The sequence below is a fragment of the Serpula lacrymans genome (assembly GCF_000218685.1).
Source record: "Serpula lacrymans var. lacrymans S7.9 unplaced genomic scaffold SERLAscaffold_7, whole genome shotgun sequence".
NCBI classification, from domain to species: Eukaryota; Fungi; Basidiomycota; class Agaricomycetes; order Boletales; family Serpulaceae; genus Serpula; species Serpula lacrymans.
This window is the reverse complement of record NW_006763296.1, coordinates 1109840-1131765: the sequence shown is the minus strand read 5'-3', so window position 1 is coordinate 1131765 and position 21926 is coordinate 1109840. Positions and strand designations below refer to the sequence as shown.

The 21926-nt window shown below is 46.2% G+C and overlaps 10 protein-coding genes across 10 annotated transcripts; 4 read left to right on the top strand and 6 right to left on the bottom strand.

The window, feature by feature from the left end:
- Positions 1-20: 20 nt before the first annotated feature.
- On the top strand, positions 21-1734 carry SERLADRAFT_468094 (uncharacterized protein; the record flags this gene model as incomplete). Its single annotated transcript, XM_007318527.1, has 6 exons — positions 21-399; positions 491-886; positions 944-1031; positions 1085-1108; positions 1180-1317; positions 1370-1734. The coding sequence occupies 5 exons, from the start codon at positions 818-820 to the stop codon at positions 1645-1647; spliced, it is 597 nt and encodes a 198-aa protein (XP_007318589.1).
- Positions 1735-1928: 194 nt separating this feature from the next.
- On the top strand, positions 1929-3799 carry SERLADRAFT_390031 (uncharacterized protein; the record flags this gene model as incomplete). Its single annotated transcript, XM_007318526.1, has 10 exons — positions 1929-2033; positions 2083-2139; positions 2188-2316; positions 2389-2405; positions 2464-2594; positions 2650-2726; positions 2778-2811; positions 2864-2917; positions 2973-3598; positions 3655-3799. The coding sequence occupies 5 exons, from the start codon at positions 2529-2531 to the stop codon at positions 3066-3068; spliced, it is 327 nt and encodes a 108-aa protein (XP_007318588.1).
- Positions 3800-5764: 1965 nt separating this feature from the next.
- On the bottom strand, positions 5765-6718 carry SERLADRAFT_468086 (uncharacterized protein; the record flags this gene model as incomplete). The annotated part of the gene is made up of 3 exons (XM_007318525.1): positions 5765-6240; positions 6295-6481; positions 6556-6718. The coding sequence occupies 3 exons, from the start codon at positions 6708-6710 to the stop codon at positions 5866-5868; spliced, it is 717 nt and encodes a 238-aa protein (XP_007318587.1).
- Positions 6719-6818: 100 nt separating this feature from the next.
- On the top strand, positions 6819-9602 carry SERLADRAFT_449339 (uncharacterized protein; the record flags this gene model as incomplete). Its single annotated transcript, XM_007318524.1, has 6 exons — positions 6819-7761; positions 7816-8233; positions 8292-8447; positions 8513-9208; positions 9262-9367; positions 9421-9602. The coding sequence occupies 6 exons, from the start codon at positions 6894-6896 to the stop codon at positions 9445-9447; spliced, it is 2271 nt and encodes a 756-aa protein (XP_007318586.1).
- Positions 9603-9629: 27 nt separating this feature from the next.
- On the bottom strand, positions 9630-10641 carry SERLADRAFT_408489 (uncharacterized protein; the record flags this gene model as incomplete). The annotated part of the gene is made up of 4 exons (XM_007318523.1): positions 9630-10023; positions 10083-10222; positions 10277-10319; positions 10379-10641. 4 exons carry the CDS (start codon positions 10639-10641, stop codon positions 9630-9632), a joined length of 840 nt encoding a protein of 279 aa, XP_007318585.1.
- Positions 10642-11432: 791 nt separating this feature from the next.
- On the bottom strand, positions 11433-13214 carry SERLADRAFT_468080 (uncharacterized protein; the record flags this gene model as incomplete). Its single annotated transcript, XM_007318522.1, has 8 exons — positions 11433-11745; positions 11798-11880; positions 11943-12017; positions 12074-12373; positions 12449-12536; positions 12590-12696; positions 12752-13095; positions 13156-13214. The coding sequence occupies 7 exons, from the start codon at positions 13019-13021 to the stop codon at positions 11610-11612; spliced, it is 1059 nt and encodes a 352-aa protein (XP_007318584.1).
- An 870-nt stretch (positions 13215-14084) lies between these two features.
- On the bottom strand, positions 14085-15748 carry SERLADRAFT_468079 (uncharacterized protein; the record flags this gene model as incomplete). The annotated part of the gene is made up of 6 exons (XM_007318521.1): positions 14085-14389; positions 14449-14625; positions 14684-14932; positions 14994-15193; positions 15256-15414; positions 15475-15748. 6 exons carry the CDS (start codon positions 15716-15718, stop codon positions 14234-14236), a joined length of 1185 nt encoding a protein of 394 aa, XP_007318583.1.
- A 237-nt stretch (positions 15749-15985) lies between these two features.
- SERLADRAFT_438172 (uncharacterized protein) lies at positions 15986-18184 on the top strand (the record flags this gene model as incomplete). The annotated part of the gene is made up of 5 exons (XM_007318520.1): positions 15986-16361; positions 16410-16466; positions 16533-17582; positions 17656-18051; positions 18108-18184. 5 exons carry the CDS (start codon positions 15986-15988, stop codon positions 18182-18184), a joined length of 1956 nt encoding a protein of 651 aa, XP_007318582.1.
- A 17-nt stretch (positions 18185-18201) lies between these two features.
- On the bottom strand, positions 18202-19640 carry SERLADRAFT_361571 (uncharacterized protein; the record flags this gene model as incomplete). Its single annotated transcript, XM_007318519.1, has 1 exon — positions 18202-19640. The coding sequence occupies one exon, from the start codon at positions 19325-19327 to the stop codon at positions 18332-18334; it is 996 nt and encodes a 331-aa protein (XP_007318581.1).
- Positions 19641-19914: 274 nt separating this feature from the next.
- SERLADRAFT_356147 (uncharacterized protein) lies at positions 19915-21771 on the bottom strand (the record flags this gene model as incomplete). The annotated part of the gene is made up of 5 exons (XM_007318518.1): positions 19915-19955; positions 20013-20041; positions 20106-21166; positions 21221-21458; positions 21512-21771. The coding sequence occupies 3 exons, from the start codon at positions 21553-21555 to the stop codon at positions 20171-20173; spliced, it is 1278 nt and encodes a 425-aa protein (XP_007318580.1).
- Positions 21772-21926: the final 155 nt, after the last annotated feature.

Below are 21926 nucleotides of genomic sequence, written 5' to 3'. Positions count from 1 at the left end.
GGGGTATAGCGTCTACCCAGGGTTAGGGTTATTAGAACACAGTCACAACCCTGCTCATAACCTACATATCTGAGTGCTATACTGTTATTCCCTTTGCATAAAATCTATAGGATATAGACACATATAAGCTCAAGTATATACTCAGAGTGTATGCATCCTGGAGCTCTTCTGACTGAGGGGCCATAAATACACTGCAACTGTGAGGCACAGCGACTCCCATTTGAACCGCGAGACTCATTCCAACCTTATCAGTGTCATCTTGGCCCCTTCGAATCCCTTCTAAAGTACTGGCTATTCACAACTGTAGCTTGTGCCATGTCAAAGACCGTCTCGCCCACACCGAGAAACCGGTCGACGACGGACCTCATGGTTGGATCGGTGATACTGTCGGTTTGAGGCCTGAGGCGAGCGCAGTTGTCAACACAATAATGTGGAAATATAAACAGGTGAGCACAAAAATAAAACGTTGGTATTGAAAGGCAGAACTCACGTAAATCCACTTGAACGTCGAATACCAGCGACGACAGTTGAAACCAGTACAGCGTCAACAGCATAATGCGCCACTCTGCCCAGAACCATACTAATGTTTGTTCAGTTTTATTGGTGCAGTGATGCGGACAAGTCTGAGTCGCAGGGAGTTGTCGTATGAGTATGTTATGAGTATGTTATTGGGCCTTTGGCTTCGAAGATGAGCGTCGGGCTGTGGGACAACGCGTCTTATCGGCATCACAAGCCCGAATAGGAAACCCAAGCGGACTAGATAAGCGGCAAAGATATAACTTGAAGTTTGCTCAAACGCTTACTATCACGCTCTACCATGATTACAGACGCAATTATAGTTGGAAGGAAGGTGGTGTTAGTACCATATAGCCGCAAACACGTAGAGGTAATATAAACATTTCTTGTATCAGATAATCTCTCTTTCATTTTCATCGTGTAATAGATGTATCACAAGTGGATGACCGACCCAGTTCTGCAAGCACTCACAGCCAGTGAACCGCTCACATTAGAGGAAGAATACGCAATGCAGAGTATGTATTCCTAATGGGATAAAGTGCAAGTCACGATGATGACCTTCTCTGAGATAAATGGCGAGAAGACAATGACAGTGAGAAAATCGTGGATCTTCAAATCTTCTGTTGATTCCGGGTGTCTGATTATGTTACTCGCAAAATCTAGAACTTACCTTCATTATTTTGGCAAACCAACAAGACGTTGAGACCTCGGCCATGCCAATGGTTGGTGACGTGAATCTCTTTCTTAAAGGAGACCCAAACGATGAAGACTTTGAAGCGGAAGTAGAAATCATGATAGCGGGTGGGTCAGAAACACTGTGATACCATAAATACAACTTAAATCTGGCCTGCAGAAGCTGCTTATCGGCAACAGGGTTTTGCATGTGAAGCGCTCCAGTTAATGCTGAGTTTTGCAACAGGCGCAGCATCCACATTTTCCTGCTCACCTTTGGCTCCCGATGTACCGCCTCCGCCCGTCCCATTACCAATAAAACCCTCGTTTCTGGTGGTACGGATATCTCAATCCAATGCACCTAGTATCGCTTTGTTTAGACGACTCGGTTTTGAAGTTGTCAAAACGGTAGATGTGTTCCAAGAAGTTGAGATGCGTTTTGTAAGGGCTCTCGACTGATCGTTACATCAGGATTATTACAACAGATTGGATATAAATATATGTGTTCGAGGTCGAGTCAGAAATACGATTTTACACCATGCGAAATTGCGGATCTGGATAAGACCTTTGTCTAGATACTAGTCGGTAGTCTCTTACCATGCCCCTAACACGCTGACTCGGGCTCGGCATTGTCCGAGTCAAATACACCGCTCGATGACTCAGCCTCACGTACTCTTATTTGTCTGTGTTTGACCCTGTCGATCCATAATATAAAGCATTTCGTCGCGTCGCGTCCCCAAGAACGTGATTTTGGCGCGAACCCTCATCTCTTTACAAGGACACACTGAAAACCAGTATTACCACAGAATTTCCAGACGAATAGCCCAGAAAATTATGTCTGTCTCGCAAGTATTCTGTTCCTTTTCTCGTTTATCGTATCTGAGTCTCATTCAGGAGTCGAACTTTCGGGCACATTCCTGGCGTCGATGTGTTCACCACTTGGCCTTCACGGTATGTATATGTAGTAATCCGTCTGAAACCTATTCTGACGTGTTGCAGTGTGGCATGTGCAAGAGCTAAAGTACATGCATCCACGCAAGCCGGGATTTGTGGCAATGCACGAGAAGGTGCATACTCAATTGTCATTTCTGGCGGCTACGAAGACGACCAAGATAATGGAGATACTATGTGCGTAGCTTGATTCTCATTAGTTGGATATCGTTACTAGTTAACTGATTGAACCTTAATTCTATTTAATAGTATCTACACAGGAGCAGGTGCGTATCTATACGCTCTAGCCAAGCAGAGGTCATCGATAACTTATATTCGCTCAAGGAGGACGCAATGACTCTGGAGTATGATCTTCCCGGTCAATTTTGTTCTAGTTGTTGTTACCTAACATGACTTTTGAGCAGGAGCAAATTGAAGATCAGACCTTCGAGTATTCTTATAACAGAGCGTTGCAGGTAATTATACAGACTCGTGCGCTGTGAGAGCCGCTATCCTTACGGCTATTCCTAGATATCGTCGGAGACCAGGCGTCCAGTACGTGTTATTCGAGGCCAAGATAAATCGAATCGCTACACTCCTGCGAAAGGGTAAGTCGATTCGCGTTTGCTGCCATTCTATCCTAACTAATCATATCCTAGCTACCGCTATGACGGACTTTACATTGTGGATGAGGTACTTGGTGATACTGCATCACCCTGAGCACCTAACCTTATCTTCATTACAGGCTAAGCTAGAACGTGGCAAGTCGGGCTTTATGATGTGCAAGTTTCATTTGAGGGTAAGTGTGGTCCTATATAATACATACTCATAACCTCACTTGTTATCTATTACAGAGATTCAAAGAGGATGGTACTGTGAATATACCATTCAGAAGGATGACCCTGAGCATGCTCAAGGATGTTGAGAAGGCTGCCAAACGAGCTCGCTGAATGTAACCTAGGTTGTTTTGTCATTTTATTGTTATTTTGGTTTTATTCTTATGATTCTTCCTTGTTCTTTTGTGCACTGCCTTGTATTTGTTGTTCAGACGATTTTGCACTGTTTATTTACGGATTATGATATCATCATGTAGTTTTCTTCAAACACTGGTGCAACGATTTCGCACCCTGACCTGTTTTTCCTTTACTTACGCTTTAAACTGTTTTCAACGGGGACTCGATTGCTACCTTTCCTTTATGTAAAAAAGAATGCGCACAGGGTATACTGTTATGAAAACTTATCTCCAGAGTCTATAAGCTTATGAGAGAGGTTCATGGTAGGGTAAAAAAACCTAGAAGGGAATACGAGAAAAAGATGCGAGTCACAAATGGCCCAATGGATGTAAAGAAGGGTAGAACAGAACTTGAAAGCAGAAGACAGTGAAAGGAAAACTAGGAATTTGAAACAACCACCAGGTAACAAAGAAATACCAGGACTAAAAGAACGTGATAAACTAGAGAGTGTGGATGACGTAGAGATGCTGAGAAATTGAATAGGCGTAAGATACGAAATCATTTATCAAGTGGAAAGACTCACCGTCCAAAGTATATAACAAAATGAAATCAGTAGAGGGTGCAGTCGGCATTCTTTACTGAACCAATCATCTTTATGTTAACTTTTTTTGTGTATATACAGCTGAACACTGCCATCAGCTTGTTGATCACTCATCAATCTCGTACTCGTCGGGGATGGTAGCGATGCTTTGGGGGCGAGGCTTGGTAGAGAGGACGGGCACACTAGACTCTAGCAAAGTCACCATGTCCTCCAGATCGTTTCCAGCTTGCCGAGATTTAACTTCGTCGACACGTACGACGTCGACGTCGGGCGTCGCTGAAAATACATCTTCCTCCTCAGGGGATTGGGGTGCGGAGGGATCATCATGAACTACGGCTACGCTTTCCACCTCATCGTGTTCATGGCTACTTTCTCCGTGATCTGGGGATCCGACGGCGGTTGGGTGGGAGATGGAAGATCCTGAAGCTTCATCGGCTTCCATAGCTTCTAGTGCTTGTAGGATTTCTACTGGATGCTCCTCTGAATCCAACGCGGCACCTGCTTCAGTTGTTTCCAATGATATATGTTCAACATGCTCGCTAAGGACCTTCGAATGTTCTTCGTGGAGGTGGTGCTCCTGAGGGTCAACATCTGTCAACTCTTCAGGCTCAAGTACAGACAAATGAGCATATTTCTCTTCTTCGTGTCCATTTCCATTCGCATGATGTTCTTCAACAACGAGATGCTCGTCAACCTCAGCTTCAGGATGACTAAGAGGAGCTTTCTCAGCATGTGACGTCGCATTAGCTGCAGCTCGTTTTGCCGCCTCTCTTTCTTTCGCTTCTTTTATCCTAGCAGGTGCCAGCCCCACTCTTAACTTTGAAGGACCCCTCGTCGAGGTATGCCCAGCTGCGCCCGCCGAGGATACCTTGGCCACTTTCGGGGGAGTAGAAGCAGGGCTAGCAGTTGGGCCACGGATCTTCGACATCGAAGCAGCCGTCGGCTTGCTGAGTCGCTCAGCGGCACTACTGCTGAGCGTAGTCTTCTTTGTGGGCAGCGGGACAAGTGGTGTAGCATTGCGCGCACGGGCAAGAGAAGCAGCGGTGGGTGCGAAAAGGCCCGAAGGTGTCTTGGGGCGAGATGGGTTGGTCACAGCTGGAGAATGAGCGGCAGGTGTCTTGGGACGAGAAGGAGTAGATGGGGCAGTTTTGGGCCTGGAAGGAGGACTGCGAACGGTAGACGCATTGGAGGCTACAGACTGACCGGTGTGCTGTGGCCTGATTGGCTGCGATGTAGATGGGGCGAGAGAGGACTTGGGCGGTGATCTGACAGGAGATTTAATGGATGCTCTAGCTGCGGAGGCGATAGAAGATCTGCCATGTGGGGCCTTGACAGGAGATGTGGGACTGCGCATGCTGGATCTTGGTTTAGCTGGATGGTCCAAGTCTTTTGCTGCCGTTGGAGTTTTGCGGGAAGTTGGACTTGTCGGTGAAGCTAGTTCCTTGGATGGCGCAGGAGGTATCATCTCGGGCTCAGTGTTTGGCGGAGAAGTAGGATTTGAGGAGGGAATGGCAGACATGGTGGTATTGGAAGAAGGGGTGGTGGTAGATTTCTCAGCAGAAGCCACAGGTTTGGGAGGCCATTCCCGTCTTTCTTTGATGTCTTCTTTTGCTGAATCACCGACTATTTGGGACGCGACACTCGAGCTGCGTGGGATTGACGGGGCTGCAGAGGCTGGCTGCTTTTTAGTTTGCTGCTCAAATCGCCCTATAAGATTGGCTACGCTCTGACGCGGTCGCTCGTCAGGCAAAGGCCTAAAGAGAAGGAAGCAAAGAATGGGAAGCAAAGGTAATCTGTCAATGACAGCAGCCACGGTGGCAAGTGAATGGCTACGGAAACTTACATGGCGTGGTAGGAGGGTGAAAGGGGAGGCGAAAGAAAGATCTGAAAGACACAATATACAAAGTTGCAGGTCAAAGATACTGGGCAAGAAACGGCAGTGATGAGGCGAGGCTTTGGGTCAGCGATGCCAGTGCGACGGAAATGTTGTGGTGGATACGTTACAGTCAGCTGTATCCGCATTTGGCAACTATCGATAGTGCTTTATTGGTTGCTCGTCGCCGTCAACAACGGCTAAGACCGCACAGGAATGTACCACAAAAACTAGTCAAGCATTGTACTACAGTACAGATACATGTATACTACGAGCTGGCTACAGGCGATGGGATCTCAGAATTATGTCCCTGCGTGCTTTTATGGCAACCAAGCCCCAACAACTTGTTCCAGCTGTCCGCGTTCTTCCGCAGACGCCCAGAAATGGGATGCTCCTGCAACCTTTACGACTTGCAGCGTTCCCGTGCCATCACCTCGTGCTTCCTTTTGCAAAGCCTCAGTCCAGTTATCATACTTCGACTCGCTTGTGAAATTATCTCTGTCGCCAAATACGACAAGTATATTGACGTCGGGATGTCGAACAAGGTTGTTTAGTGCTGACTCGTACGATTTAGATCGGAACAAAGTTAGGAAACCTCTTGGGCTGAGTGGGTATGACAGCAGAAGATACCATATCTTGATATTTGGCTGGAGTATCGGATGGAGTGAAGTTATAAGAGATCCATGAGAGTATCCCTTGATCACAAAGTCAACATATGCAGCAGCTGGCGATGGAAGTAAAGGACTTACGACCAATACTACTGTTTGAATGCTAGGTATCTCTTCGAGAGCGAGTTGCACAATGGCCTTGAGGTCGTTTGCTTCACTCTGGCCCGTAAATGACGCCGTTCCAGTCGACTTTCCTACTCCTCGGGAGTTGTAATAAATTACATGGTATTCCCTTGCTTGAAGAAGAAGGACAAGAGTATGGATTACTCTTTACGTTTTGACAGTTGGGGAGCATGGAACGATAAAGGGCACGTTTTTTGTCGAATAGTCATGGTGACTCACGGATCGTTCATGTTGCCTCCGAGCCATGACCAAGGATGCAAGCACACTGCGAGCTTGGTCGAGGATTGTTTTGGGTTTGGATATATGCGTACGGTTTCCAGCGAAACACCAGTAGGCAGCGGAACAAGCTCTTGCATGCTCACAAATTTGACCATTTATGAGTAATAGTAATGGCGGTCAGAGGATTAGAGCAATAAGAGCCCACGCGTAGACCCCAGACACCTCAATACTGCAATGTTCACGCTAAAGTTGCTACTCAAGGAATCAGTATCTTTGCATAACCTTCATCCACTCATCTTCTTTCATGTCCAAAACTGCGAAAAGGAAAAGCTGCATAAATGGCTGAAAGTTTGCTCTCCATTCTGCTGGTCACCTCATCAGCAAAAGGCTCGAGCGTCGTTTTCAGATGGCCTCCGTGTCCACAAACTTCCTCTAGACTTGCTCGCCCTCGCCCCCCATCTGATAATTTGCAGCTCGATAATCCATGGCGGGCTGCAAATTTTTCTGATCCATTCTCTTCAATCATGGACAGGCAAAAAAAAGACGAAGCTTTGCTGAATGACATGGATGACTATGAATGGAAAAGACCGACCACTCTGCGTGACAGATCCACCTCCTTCTCTCGTTCTGCTGCTTCCTCTTCAGGGCGTAATTCTCCATCTAAAGATGCCCCATTCGACCACGATGATCTGGATCATCCCCAAGAAACAGACGCATATCATGATCTCTTTGGTTACTCTTCCGAATTCCTGGCCAGCATGCTCTGTCCCCAGCGTTCTTTGTGTCACCAGAAGTTCGAGCTGCGCATAGATGATCTGGTCTTCTTGGGGCACCCAGTCGGTGCTGAATCCGATGGCTCATGGCGATTCAAATCTGAGAAGTTGAAATCAGGTTCCAGAGGTCGAGGTTCCAGAAACCGTGATGCAACTCAGCAAGATGATGGCAAGTCCGAGATATCTTCTATCGCAGAGAAAGGTCCTCCCGCTCAGAGCCTTTGGCTACAAATGTTTCACTTCGTGATAGTTTTGGATTTACCCGACCCATCTTCTTCTGCATCAGGCAATGTTGCAAAATATTTTGATGTCATATACGAACAGATAGCTTTCACGGTCACCGCAGTGTTATTCCAAGAACAAGTGTTGTCCAATTTCGTAGAAGCTGAGTGTGACATACTGGTATCCTTAAAGGACGAGTACATTGACAAGGGTAGGTCGCCGCATTGTCTCTTCTCAATCTGAGCTTCCGTTCATGGTTACTTAGGAGAACCATATTCTGAATTTAACGCCCAGGCACTTCTCAGGTCCTCGTTAGCCCCGGCCATGAAGACTTTGTATGAAGCTATACAGTCCTCTACCATGGCCTATATAACAATACACGATCTTCCCTTGGAGCTTCAGCTTCCGCCATATCTAGATCATCTCCTCCACAGCGAGGAAGAATATGACCTTGACTTCGTGGACTATAAGGAAGACGACGACGAATCGAGAGCTTGGGGACGGGAGATGAGCTTCGGGTGGCGGCTTCCTGCTTTAGCACCTTGGAAGAGCTTGCTACTGTTGGATGGTGATCAAGGACTGGACCCATACATGAATCTCAGAGGCCCACATGTGAGGCCGGAAGAGAGGACACTGGCACAAGGTCTAATCAAGTTCTTGGAGACTGCATCGGTTACTTTGTCGTATGTACACTTTTCCCAAACGCTAATACGACGCCTTTATAATGATAATGTTATCTAGACTTGCAGATATGGCGAGCCTGTTAGATTGGGACCTTGAGAATCAGATTTATCCCACCGTTCGCTGGTTGGTTCATCACAGGAGAGCCAAAGTTGTCGATATCGTCCACAGCGGTTTGAAGACCATTTTTACTCTGCCTCCAAGATTCGAAGCCTCGTCCGTTATTTTCACTCTTCATGTAATCTAATATGTTTTCTCATCATCTTGTCCTGTATCTTCAGCCTGTCCAGCCTATCCATCGACTTCAAACGGGAGTTTCCCCATCCATCTATACCTCATTTACCAACGATACTTTCAAATGTGTCGACAGCAACTTCTAAACAGTCGGATAATCATTTTTTCGCCACTGTAGTGCAGTCGAAAGAGTTGATCCCGCTTTACCACGATGTAGTTTTATGGATGCTGAAGCATGAGCTTCTGCTCACGTTGCATCTCCGTATTCGCATCGTGGCTACGTCCGAGCTGAAGAAAATCGTGCGTTTTGCTCACGAGCGCAGGCTAGGGCGACTATCTCAACGTGAACGCCAACGTGCTCGTGGGCGGCAGCTTAGCCAAAAATTCCTAGAAAGTGGCGATGAGCTGTCTAATGGGTTGAGTGAAAAAAGAGAGATGGCCGGAGTCGCGTGGCTCTCACTCTCACCGAAGACTGCGCGGCGGTATTCAAGGCGTCTTCCTTCTACTGAATCTGGACAAAGTAAAGGAAGTGACATGTCAGGTTCAGTGTTCGTGGAAGACGAAGACGGACAAATGTATGAAGAAGAAGAATCGGAAGAGGAGAATGTGGGGTGGGGAACGAGAGAGGATAACGTTTGGCCGTCAATGATCAGTGATCCCGGCATGGCTACCCCGCTGGAAAGAAGGTGGCTAGCGGCGATGTCAGAAGGCAAAGAAGAGTATATTGCGAGACGGTTTGAAAAGTAAGTATCATAGCTACAATAATTCATCTTACTTACGTATGATTTCAATTAAGGATAAATCAATATTTCGACGGTAAAAAAACTGACGACGAAATTTTATTTCGAGCTGAAATATCGAGGAAGCAGCTTCGTGAAGTGCTTCACCACTATGAAGAATATGTGCGTATCCGATTCTTCTTTAAAAGCGATTATGGTCTAACTTCACATGTCAGTTGCAAACGTTTCTGCACCCATCATAGTTTTTGCTTCATACTTTGCACCTTTGAATGTCTTCAAACAATAATACCGATGAAACATATTTAACTTCTCGCCTGTGTTTCATCTATCAACGTCTATGTGTGTCATACCCACCGTCGCGTACTTTATGGGCTCGAAAGTTAACATATTGCATCACTTTCTTTGGTGAAGTTGTAAGACCCTTCTACACGTCCTTGTGTACCCATCCTAAAAGCTGCTCCGCTTTTCTACAGTTATAGAATCCCGTACCCTCACTAACCTCCCACCCATCCTTGTGTGGCACATTTGGCCAATAATCACGTATGAGCGTTTTTGTGTCTATGTCACATGCCGTCTGAGGCGCAACAATCAAAAACGGCTCATGTCCAGACCACTTCCCGTTCTCCATGGTGACAGCTAGGAGGAAGGCCTCTGCAGTTGAGTCCTCCTGAACGTAACCCCAAAGATCACCCTTGGCTCGTTCCATATTACTTCGATATGCCCGAGCGCGAGTTGGAAGGGACCAATGCAAACGAATACTGGCAACTCGAATCGATGGATACCGACGTACAATGGTATCAGCTTGCATTTCGGCTATTCTGGGAATTCATTTCAGATAGATGCTTCACATGACCAAACTTTCAGGACCATTATTCACACTTTAGAAAGACCATATGGTTCGTCTGGTAGGCAGGGATGATCTTCATCGATAGGGAAGTATTCAAATTGAGGCTCCTTGCTGAATACCCCATGATAGACATTGACGGATGATGCTTGAGCGACTCGCGTAATGCCCAGCTGGTGGGGGCTAGATTGTATTGCGAGTTTCTCAGGACAAAATATCGGACTCACCTCAGCGGCTGCGCGCAGGACATTCCAAGTGATCACAACATTGCTGTTTCAGAAGGACTCCAAACTGTTATTACAGGCCTTGGAAGGAAGAAGCGTTCACACCTATTGTGAGTAGCCGTTTTATAGTCTCCTGGATGTGAGAACGAGGCAAGTTGGATAATTGCATCACATCCTGTAAATGCCTTCAACGCTTCGTCAAAGTCTTTAAGATCGACTTGAAGGAAAGTAAAGCCCGGGTCCTCTCGAAATTCTGTATCGTCAGCTAGGATACAGTCCAAACCAATAACAGTGTGTTTGAGCTTCAGAGCACCAAGCACAACACGTCGACCTATGCGACCGTTGCAACCCGTGACAGCGATCTTCATGGTATTATATTGAAAGAGGGCCAGTAATGCGTTATCAACTTTAAGCTGGGTGAACTGCTGCAACAGATCGATGGAGAGTTATCGGGGTCAAGAAGTAGAAACAGGTCACAAGGATGGTCTCATGCACATATGGTACAAAAATAAATCAGTTTATATGTCGCATCTGTCTCTTTTCCGTTGCAGAGAAATGATCATCTTTGATAGCGGGCTTTTATTGGGCTTGATTACTGGAATATATGTAACTTGGTATCGCATACGGGCCGAGTTTCGAGTTCAAGTTGTCGCGACTCGTCACAGGCACGTGCACGTGTAAGTGGTATGATGATCACAAGTTGGGAAGACACGAATAATGAATATTAGATTTAGCATTTGACTTAGTCCTGGGCAATTCAAAGAGACGAGCTAATTGAGTACTTGCTTACTGGTTCTACCTCTTTCTCGATAAATATTGACCTTGGCGGTTGCGGGTACGCCTATTGTGAAGAAATTCGACTCGGAACCAGGGCAGTCATTATCTCACTTGTTACCGTGAGCCCTGACCATCATAACTCGAGGACGTAGGTACTTGTATTAGTGATGATGCTGCACTGAGCAGCCCAGTAACTTATGGTAACGGTAAGGTGCCAGCCACCTATAGTAATTCCTCCAGGTTGCCCCGATTTTAGAGACCAAGCATTTCACAGTGCAAGAAACGCTTTAATGCGCATCACCAATATTTCCGAAGACGAAGCTACGATATAGATGGACAATTCACTCAATGTCACGAATTCATACGTGAACCAGCTGCAGCGTTTCAAACAAGATTCAGTGTCCATTTTTATTCTCGATAGGTATTATTTCGACGGTGACAAAGAGGGTGAGCTGTAAGAGAGCGAATATATCATACTCAAAAGAATATTATCCAAATGGGATAAGACCCAAGAAAAAAATAGAAGAGTAAAAAAAGTCCAGAGAGCCGAGCCTCACGATCAGCAAGTGGGGTGGTATCCGCTCGTAGCGGCGTAAGTGAGATAGTCGGCGAGGTTCTCGTATGGGATTTCTTTAGTGTCACACATGCCTGTCCAGGCGCTGATAATGCTCCAGAAGTTCGACACATAGTCAGTCCTAATTACTATGTGAGTATGAAAAGAGCCATGGTCAACGATAATAGACATACGATGTGGGGTATGGACCATTGTTGCTGGTCTTTCCAGGGGTCTCGGCTCCAAAGGGTCCACCGAGGCTCTGGTATGTACCAGTCTATTGTATTAGGCATCACATTAGTACAGCGTTGCGTTGGACATTGAGGACATCACACGAACCAAAGCACCATAATAAGCATCAATCACGTTCTGCTCTGTCATAGTCTCTGCTCCTTGGGTAATGTTGTAGAAGACCTATTATTTCAAGCAAGATCAAGAAGTGGCGAATAAGGGATTTCAAAGTCACTTACGCCTTGTGACAAACGTTGCTCTGTCAACGATGTGGGGATATTCGACACGTACGAAGGATACAATTTTTTAATCAACACGTCCGTGGTAGACTCAGCATAGCACATGCTTGCAAGTACACAAAATTCGTTCTGGAAAAGACCACCGGTTACCCACAACTCGCATTCGGCTGCCACCTCAGCGCAACTGCCGTTATCGGTGACGGGTTGGGGAACGCAAGGAGTCGTCGAGTTCGCTACAGAGGCATCGCAGGAAGCAACAGCAGGGCAAACACCAGGAACGGAAGAGTACTCGAGCCAATCCTGTATATTTATATGATGATATCATCAAGGCATCAGATCTAGTTGCGTATGATAAACGGGAGGGGGAATGCTTACGGCAAAGTTAGAGTACGGGATGTTGAGTGAATCACAGGAACCTGTCCAAGCAGCAACGTTGGTGAAGTCGGTTATGACATCGTTGACGCTAGATACATAATTAAATCTAGTACCATTACGTTAAAGGCTAGATGGATTTACCTTGCAGGATATGTGCCGTTCGGAGTGATGGAAATCTGGTGGTAGTATGCATCGATATACGCTTGCTGGGTTAAAGAATCCGAGCCTCCTGAAAAGGTTTCGAAGAACTAGCCGCAAGATACATTTAAATCCTGGATAAATGCGAAATTCAGGTATGCTCACCGCTTGTGTCATGCGTGGCTGGGTCGCCGGAGCATCCATACTATTGAGCGTCGAAGCTGGGTTCTCAGTGGGAGAGCTGCAGACGGTGAGAAGCACGCAGGCCGTATTGTTGTAAAAGTTGGAAAGGTCGGTTACATTGGCATTGCATGCGTTGCGAAGGGACAAGCAGCTTTTACTGTCTGAGGGATCTCGAGGGAGAAAATAATTCAGAGGAAAGGCAGTTGTGGCCGCGACCAAAAGAGTGGCAACAGATAGGACAGAAGAGATCATGGTGACTTCAGCAGAAAAGGTGGTAGAAAAAAGGGATCAGGAGCTCGGTATTAGGAAATATCTACCAATGAAACCTAATAGCAAAATTAGTACCCGAACGAAAAGAAACTGGAGGGGAGATGAAATATGCAGACCTCGTACATGATAACAGGTGGTCTTATAGTGTTTCTAGGTTTTCAATTGGTTCTCATGCGGACGGAAGAGACCGCAATAATCAGTAAGCTAATCAGTTGACCTCGAGGTCTCGAAGTATCTTGGAAAAAATGCGAGACATTGGCACCGACATCCGGCATATATTGACCGGCGCCATTCACGATCAAATGGGCGCGCTCTTTAATGTTACACTAAAAATTCAAAAAGCGATGCTGTACTTTCTTCAAAGTGTCATGTTTCTGATAGCCGGAGCAGTAAAAACTCGAGCGTCGTCCCTTTTCGTTGCTTGGCATCTTTATAGTGTGATGGATGATGTAACTTCCTGTTCACGATCACCGCATCAGTATTCGAGGTTCGTTGCTAGCCGTGCAACCTTCCAGACAATAATCTTCGGAGGCTGCATCAGCTGCTTCCTACCCATAAGCGTTAGGTTAGTAAGGCTGTACTCGAGTACTGGTCTCACCTCAGGCTGTACATATTATCCGCAACTAAGGAAGGCCCGAAACCTTCATCATCAATAATTGGCACCGCTGATATTGCACGCTCAGAAAACATATGAACAACATCGAAGACGGGTGTATCGAGTGTAGTTAGTGCTCAGCGCTCAGGCCTTACAGTAAAGTTCAATTCCCGTTGCAGGAGTGTTGCAGGCCAGACTTGCGTTCTTCTCGGGTAACGCCAGTTTTCTAGGAGTTACCGGGATTTCCCGACGACTAGATACCATCATAGGGTATGTTTTCGTACAACGACGTTTCAACCATAACAAAATAAAGCTAGTATACGACTGAGTCTTAGAATGATTGTTTGTATTGATACTACCTAGAGTGTGAATAATCAATTTGTCTGACCGCTATATCGTCATCTATTCAACACACGTGGAGGACAAGTTTGGGAGTCGATCAAACACTAGCACTGAAATACAACTTTGTAATGATGCACGACATGCTTGATATCCCAAATCAAGTAGCACAGTATAGCGGACATAACATACACACAAAGCTGACATACAATTACAATATATGAAGTACAGACTGACAAGATATCAAGATTGGAAGGGTTCTATGATTGCTTTCGTGCTTGGGATGGAGACGCATTCTCTTCTACGGGCTCGGCTACTTCACCAATCCCCACTTGGCCGATGACATATCGTAAAACGTCACTAAGGGTGATGATGCCTAGTAATCGCCCCTTCTTTCCACCTTTTTTCTCTTCCTCCTAGATGAAGCAAACAGCATCAGTGTCTGGGGTTGCTCGATCAAATAAGAAGTGCGTACATCGCCTTCAACGACTACTAGCCTGTGGACTCTCCGCTTCTTGATCAATTCCAACAAAGTTCCGAGAGAGTCAGAAGCCGTGCAGATGACCACACCGGGGAAATCGGGTGAGCGCTGATTCAATGCCTCAGATATCGTGAGGTCGAGAGATTGATAAACACCGAGGCGGACGAGAGTCTGTCATGAAAAACTATTTAGCAAGGAGAAACGAGCGCTAATGCCAAAAAAATCATACAATCACATCGACAGTCTCGTAGAGATTTACAACGACACCTTCATCATCAATAATTGGCACCGCTGATATTGCACGCTCAGAAAACATATGAACAACATCGAAGACGGGTGTATCGAGTGTTGCGGTGGCAATTGGCCAATATGGGTTTTGACCGTCTGGAGAATCTGACGGGGGTATTGTAGAGGATACATATGTCCCGATTTTGAGTTTTCGTAGAGACAAGTGAAGTTGGTGTATCTCCTTGGTACACTGAAAACCAGCAATATGGTTGAGATCGTAATATCGATATCGATCAACTTGCGAGTCTTACGTTAATGGAAATAAATTTGAGTAGCCTATATTGCGTCAGGACGGAGACGATGACTTCCTGGCCAGTTTCTGAATCGTTGTCTAGCAGTGGTAGTCGCCGTGCATGTGTCTGGATGAGGAGTTTCGCGGCATCGTATAGCGTGCTATTGGGGTGTTCTCGGAGAAGTGGTGGGGTCGCTACTCCAAGACTCTTTTCGATTTCTGATAGTAGTCCCGGATATATTAGCTCTCCAATATCCCATAATGGAAGAGATAGACGATACCTCTTAATGACTCTAAGCGGAATGTTTCTACGTCAGCCGCAGCGCTATCGTAATTTGCGGTGTAGTAATAGTATTGGATGAGATGTATTATGTCAAGTACGGTTAACATTCCAGCGAATTTTGATTTGTCGCTGTTCCATAGTGGAGCGGATACGACACCTACAAAGGTCACAGGTGGTAAGCTGCAGAATCAAATTCTGATGGACATTGCATGCTTACCGTTCAGTAGCAGACACTGTAAGGCCTTCTTTACGTTGAGCTTGGTATCGAGCACGATGAGTCTGAAGCTAACAGGAAATGCATCGTATGAGGTCCGTCCTTTGAGCAGGGTGCGGATGGCATGGAGGGCGGCATCGTGGGTTTCTTGTGTTTGCACTGGAGGAAGATGCGAGGGAGCACGAGGTCTGCGTGTTGATGGCTTGCGCTTTACCCTTGGAGAATGCATAGGAGTGAGTGTAGACATGGCGCAGATCGAGCGATGCAAAGGACCGTCAACGGTCATTACTGGGTCGGCACTCCTTGCGGTACTCGGATGCGTGCACTCGGGTTAGGGCTGGCTTAGTGTACATTACGTAAACGATAATCTCATTTACAGATATGATGACCGTGACCTTTGGGTGTATATAAGAAAGAAGGACTCAGGCTATCTGCAGGCGAGCGCGCTCTTCCGTTTCAGGCTTCCACCAAATCATAATTCGAAAGCTCAAGCCGCAGGCCCTATTCATGCACAATGAACGTCTATCCTTCACCTGAACACTTGGAATGGTCTTCCAAGCTCTTGACGCGCCTCGAAGAAATCAAGGAAGACATCGACAGATATAAAGCAGACGAACAGGAAGACGAAGAGGGAGAAATCGATGAAACCGTGTTTTATAGCAATCTGCAGCTTGCTTGTGACTTAGTACGCGAGGCAGACAGTGGAGGAGCCCCTAATCTCCCCACCATCGTCGAGCGCGTCGATAATTTGATCAATGAAGCTGTTCACTTCGCCTATGGCGATGCTGAGTTCGACTACTTGAATTCTTTCGCTCACGAAGGAAACACTGCCAACGAAGGTATCCCTTACATCACTCTTGTCGAGGATGAAGAGGTTGGACGCGCATTCTGTAAGTGTATCACCGAATGACATACTGCTCAACTAAGAAACAAGTCAGTTGGCAATGGTTTATTTGATATGTTTACAGAATTTCTCAGTTCTATGATGCGTGATGGTGGGTTTCTTCTAACTTGGATCCCATGCGCGATTCGACGGCTTCTTATACATACTTTACATGTAGTACCAAGCTTCCCCCAAAATAATGCCGCCCCGATGCTCGATCGACCTGCCCCATATGACTCCTCAAGGAAGCCCCACAGCAGTAGTACGCCCCTTGCTCGCTTTCGGAATGCGGTCAATTTGTCAGCGAATACATCGACTCCTCTTGCAAACATCATATATCAAGCTAGATGTGAAATTGAGAGTGACGAATTAAGCATGCCCATTTCGTGTGTTTTGTCTCCGGGAGGTTCATGTCTAGCGGTACCCTGTTCTAGGGGCTGGAAAAACAGAGAACCCTACCTGAAATACTACCTTCTCGATGAGGCTGGTAAGGGTCAAACGGCTTTCCCCTCCCACTCTGTGGATGTTGCGCTTTCTGGAATCGCATACGCTTCTGCTACTGATGAAGATCGCAAGCTGATTTTTGTTGCGGACGACCACAGGATTAAATCTTATGCTTGGGGTAACCGTCAGCGTAACTTTGAGGAAGCCGTCCCTGTTCATACTCTCAATTCGCAAGACTGTCAAGGTCCATTGATAGTGCTTAACGGCCGGATACTTAGGGCAGGTGACGGTTTCGCTGATGTTTGGAATATCGATACCTTGGAGAAACATATCCCAGGTCGTAACAATGTCATCGGCGGCACCTTCGACACGTCAGAAACCATGAGGGATATGGACGACTTCATTGAACCCTCTCAAGGCAGCGAACCCCACAACGACATCACTTTCGAGGATTACAGCTTTGAAATTGGCTCCTGGCACCCTCACCCGTCGTTATCCAGCGCCATGCTCTGCAGTACAAATGCACACACGTCCTTACAATACTACTGCCACGCACTGGATATGGAAAATGGAAAGACGGTGGGAAAATACCTTGGACACGGAGGAAACATCAATAACTTCTCCACGAGTAGGGCTGATCCAAATATCTTCCTCACTGCCTGTAGCGATGGTTGTGCTCGCCTTTACGATGTTCGTCACCCGATGCCAGTTCTCACTTTTAATGTGACCAGACAATCTGGGCCGTGTGCTAATGCTACGCTAGCCCATCCCGATGGCATTCCAAGTAAGTTGATCGTCTTCTGGTTTTGACCAGCAATAGTCTGTTAAGATACCTTTATTAATATACTATATTTTAGCTGTATTTACAGGTGCTGAGAAAGAAGAAGAAATCAAGATGTGGGATGTCCGTGCGCAGGCACCGGTGTACGATTTGGCTACTGGGAACAATGCTGTCGTAAGCCTTGCTTGGGATGAGAGGCGCAACTCTCTTTATGCCGCTACAGAATGTAGCTACATGGATCGCATGGGCTCACATCATGATTATCGAAATGCGAGAAAAGTTCGTCGCAATGAAAACAATGAGGGCGCCGAGGCTGAAATGGATGATCAAGATGATGATTACGAAGATGAAGAGGAGGATGACAATGATGATGACGACGACGACGAGAATGACGGTCGAATGTGGCCTACGAGGGCATATCACGCGGAAGATTACTATGGATATACCTTCGACGCTGCAAGTCACAGAATGTGTATGTGTGGTCGCCTATTCGTTGTGTCAGATCTCATGGTTGATATCCCTGAATAGATCGTTATGCGTTTAAAGAAGATGCAGATGCTGGCATCACGCCTCATTGGGGGCAGGCTTACGTTGGATACCTCTGAAGGAGATAATGAAATTCAAGTTAGGTTTGTTGGTCATCTGATACTGAAACCCGTAATTGTATACTAGCTTTCTCGATCAGGTCCTATGTAAATAGTTGTCCCAAAGCAGACATATTAACGTCATCTTCCAAAGATGAAGGTGTACTTTCACCAAAGTCGCAGAAGAACAGTCATCACCAACCTTGATGGACGATATGGTTCTGGGAAAAAGACAGTGCCCCCTGCACCTCTTTTTAACCATGCATCTACTAGAAAATTTCCCCAGCATGTCACCCAAACCAAAGTCCACAGCCATCCTGTATAACCCGTCACCTTCTTCCCCGTTAGCCTAGCCCATAGGACCTCCAAATTGATGCCGACACCCATCATGAAAAAGAATCCGGATACAGCCCAAAAATCCGACCCTCTACCGACTGCCCGTAGTCCTAGATCATGCAAGATACCTGAGAGTGTGAAAACACCCAAGACGCCAGTTGCATGTCCCCCGATATAGGAGAACGGCTTCATTCCCAAGCGAATGAAACTGACTCTGTGTGTCTGATGCCACCTTCTACTCCAAAGGTCTATTAGTGACGTCGATCGCCAGGGGGCATCAAACATAGGTGGCCATCGTCGTGGATGATGTTGCAGAATGAGAACACAGAGGATAGTCATAACATCATGAAAGAGTTGAGCAACAGCATATACAGACCAGCCGAAAAAGAACGTGATCAGACTGGACCGGAAATATCGGTCGAAAGGAGGCAAAGACAAGTCGAATATGGTGCCTCCGATAGTGGAACCAAACGTATCTGGAGAAAATATTTGGACAGCATATTGAAACATATCGCACAAGAATGCATGCAAAACTGCGGAAACGAGTGTCGAAAATAGGAATGCGCCTCTGGAATTTGTAGACCGAGTCTCGCGCGGGACGTACAGGTTTCGAGCACGATCCCATCCAATATAACGGATATTTGTTGCTAGGTCACAAGCATCCCATAATATCGATCGTGAATGGGAAGATACAAAAGAGCTGCGACCCTCGTGCATCGTTTCGCCTTCCCTTCTATTGCGGCGACCTTGGATTGTGATAAGGCGTCTGCAAGGTTGTCTAGCAAACGCCCAGTCCATCGCACGCATGGTTAGCATCCCTATTAGCATCTAAAATGTTAAGGTGTGATGGTTATTCTTGGAGAATGAGGCACATTCACCAGCATGTACTCACTACATATCCTTGATTGGAATGAGCTCTAGCCAGATTGCCACAGGAAATGTCGATGGATAACCCGGCCTTGATTGCAGAGTATAATGTCAGCGGAAGCAGCGTTCGCCGAAGAAACAGTGTATTGGGGAGGAGAATGAGTACAGCCATTGCATAATATGTCACCAGCATTGGTAGCAGAACAGTCAAAAATGTTCTGGTCGTTAATGGGACTCTGTCAAAATGTAGTATCGGCCATAATGAGACTCCAAACTGAGTATGATAGGTGTTCGACCTAGAGCACATTGAAGATGCCAGTCAGCACAGATGAAACCGCTTGAAACCAAATTCATGGAATACTCACCAAGACATAGTACAGAATACAGTGACAAATACAGACCTTGTGAGATATACCTAAATACTTATAAAATACCCCAATGGGTGCCAGTGATTCTGGCAGTGCTCTGGAGGATCCGAATTGCATTAATGCATTACGTCCTAAACTCCAGGAAGATGGCTTACCCGTTGCAATCGATATCTTATCTTTGTTCGGTTTACTATTTCACTTCGTTCAGCATGCATGTTAAACTAGGAAATCTAATATGTGAATTTATCATAGGCCAAGAAACGGCATTACGGTGACACCTTTTCTGGAGTCGATGTATCATTTGATTCTGGTACAGTAATAACCTTGAGTTCAAGAACGCATCAAAGACATAGGTCAAGAAATATACTGACACGAAAAGTATAGTAGTGCACAACAGTTGTACCAGGTCCCTCGATTCTAAATGATTATCGCCAAATCATACAAACCTTGCAGCAAAATCAACGAGCAGTAAGGTTGGTCTATAACCTTCAGGAAAGAATTGCGAGCCGATAAGTCCTCTTTTACCCCATGCATCTATCATCAGCGTTCCCCAAGCAGTCAACCATACAATAGCCCACATCGACCCGAAGATACCACAGACGCGTTTTCCTGTTGTTTTTAGCCATATACGCTCGAGAATGAGTCCGACACCATTCATCATGAAAAATGCGAATATGTATAATGAATCTTGACCGCGATCCATTGCCCGCATACCAAGATCGTGCAAGATGCTAGACATAAGGAATGCTCCCATTACTCCTCCAACCCGCCCTGCAAGATAGGAGAAGGGCTGAGACCCTACAGAAACAAAGCAATTGCGAAAAAGTTGATGCCATCGTTTTCCCCAGAAATCCGTCAGTGAAGTGGACAGCCAAGGAGAGTCGAAAAGGGGTGGCCACTGCTGGGGGTGTTGTCCAAATAATAACACGAATTGTATCGCTGTCAGGACATAGAATAGCTCAATTACTAAATAGGCCGTCCATCCAGCTAGGAATGTGACGGCGCATGCGATAAGATACCGATGTATGGGTGGAAGTGAAGGGTCGAAAATGGTGCCACCTTTAGCAGAGCCAAATGTTTCCAGAGAGAACGAACGAACGCTTGCGGAGACTGCGTCGAAAGCGAGGACATATATCACCAAACGCACAAAACTGACTCCCAGAAACGCCAAACGAGAATCTGTAGGACGAGTTTCCTCGGCTATGTGCAGACCTTGAGACCAGCTCCATCCAATACCACGAAGGTTAACCATCAAGTCCCAAGCATTTTGTAGGGCACGCTGGAAACTGATGGAATCGTAGCCTGGATTGGATGAATCATTCTGACTAGAACTTGCGGTTTGCTTTTGGTGATATTTTGTAATGGATCGTCGGTAGGGCTCCTTGCAAAATGTCCATGCAGTCGCACGCATAGCAATTGTATACATCCCCAGCTATGAAATTCTACGCATTAAGTTCCATATCGCGGGACAAGAAAAGAAACATACCACCAGTCCCTGGTTCAAAAAAGAGCGCTGAGGGTCAGCCCAGGACAAATCAAGGTTTACACCAGCTCTAAAGGCAAGCCACAACGTGATGGGAAGCAATGCAAGACGAAAGAGATATGTCCTCGGAAGTTGAACAAGCACGGCAAGAGCATAGTAAGAGACGAGGAGAGGAAGAAAATAGGTCGAAAAATTTGACCAATTCATGGGTATACGGACATGAGGCTTCACAAAAACATACCTGGCCAGGGCATTTAGCTTTCGATTTTTACGAGAAAGAATACGAGCACTCACTCAAGCAAGGTCTCCCTCGACTCAAGCAAACCACTGAGCTTCATGACTTTCCAAAGCAGAGGGCTTTTGAAAAAGGTCGGTTAAGGTCTCCGAGTCTGAGGTGAGGTCTATAAGGTCTATCGCGAACCGAACAACCATTTTTATGCCGTACAGCCTTGGACAACTCCGTCATAATCCTAGTTCAAAAACTGTTCGCAAGGTAACCTGTTCCTTTACTTTGAGGCATTCTTGTACTCACTTGAACTGTTCATGACAGTGACAGGTAGTAGTACACTACAACTTGAATAATACAGACCTCGGCCGTGTTGCGCCGACAAGCACGAGCAGTGACATTCATTACAGAGGCTTGCGATTACTTATCGATACTTATGCGACGATACTCCCATCTGTCAATTACTGGGAGATAGCACTGAGA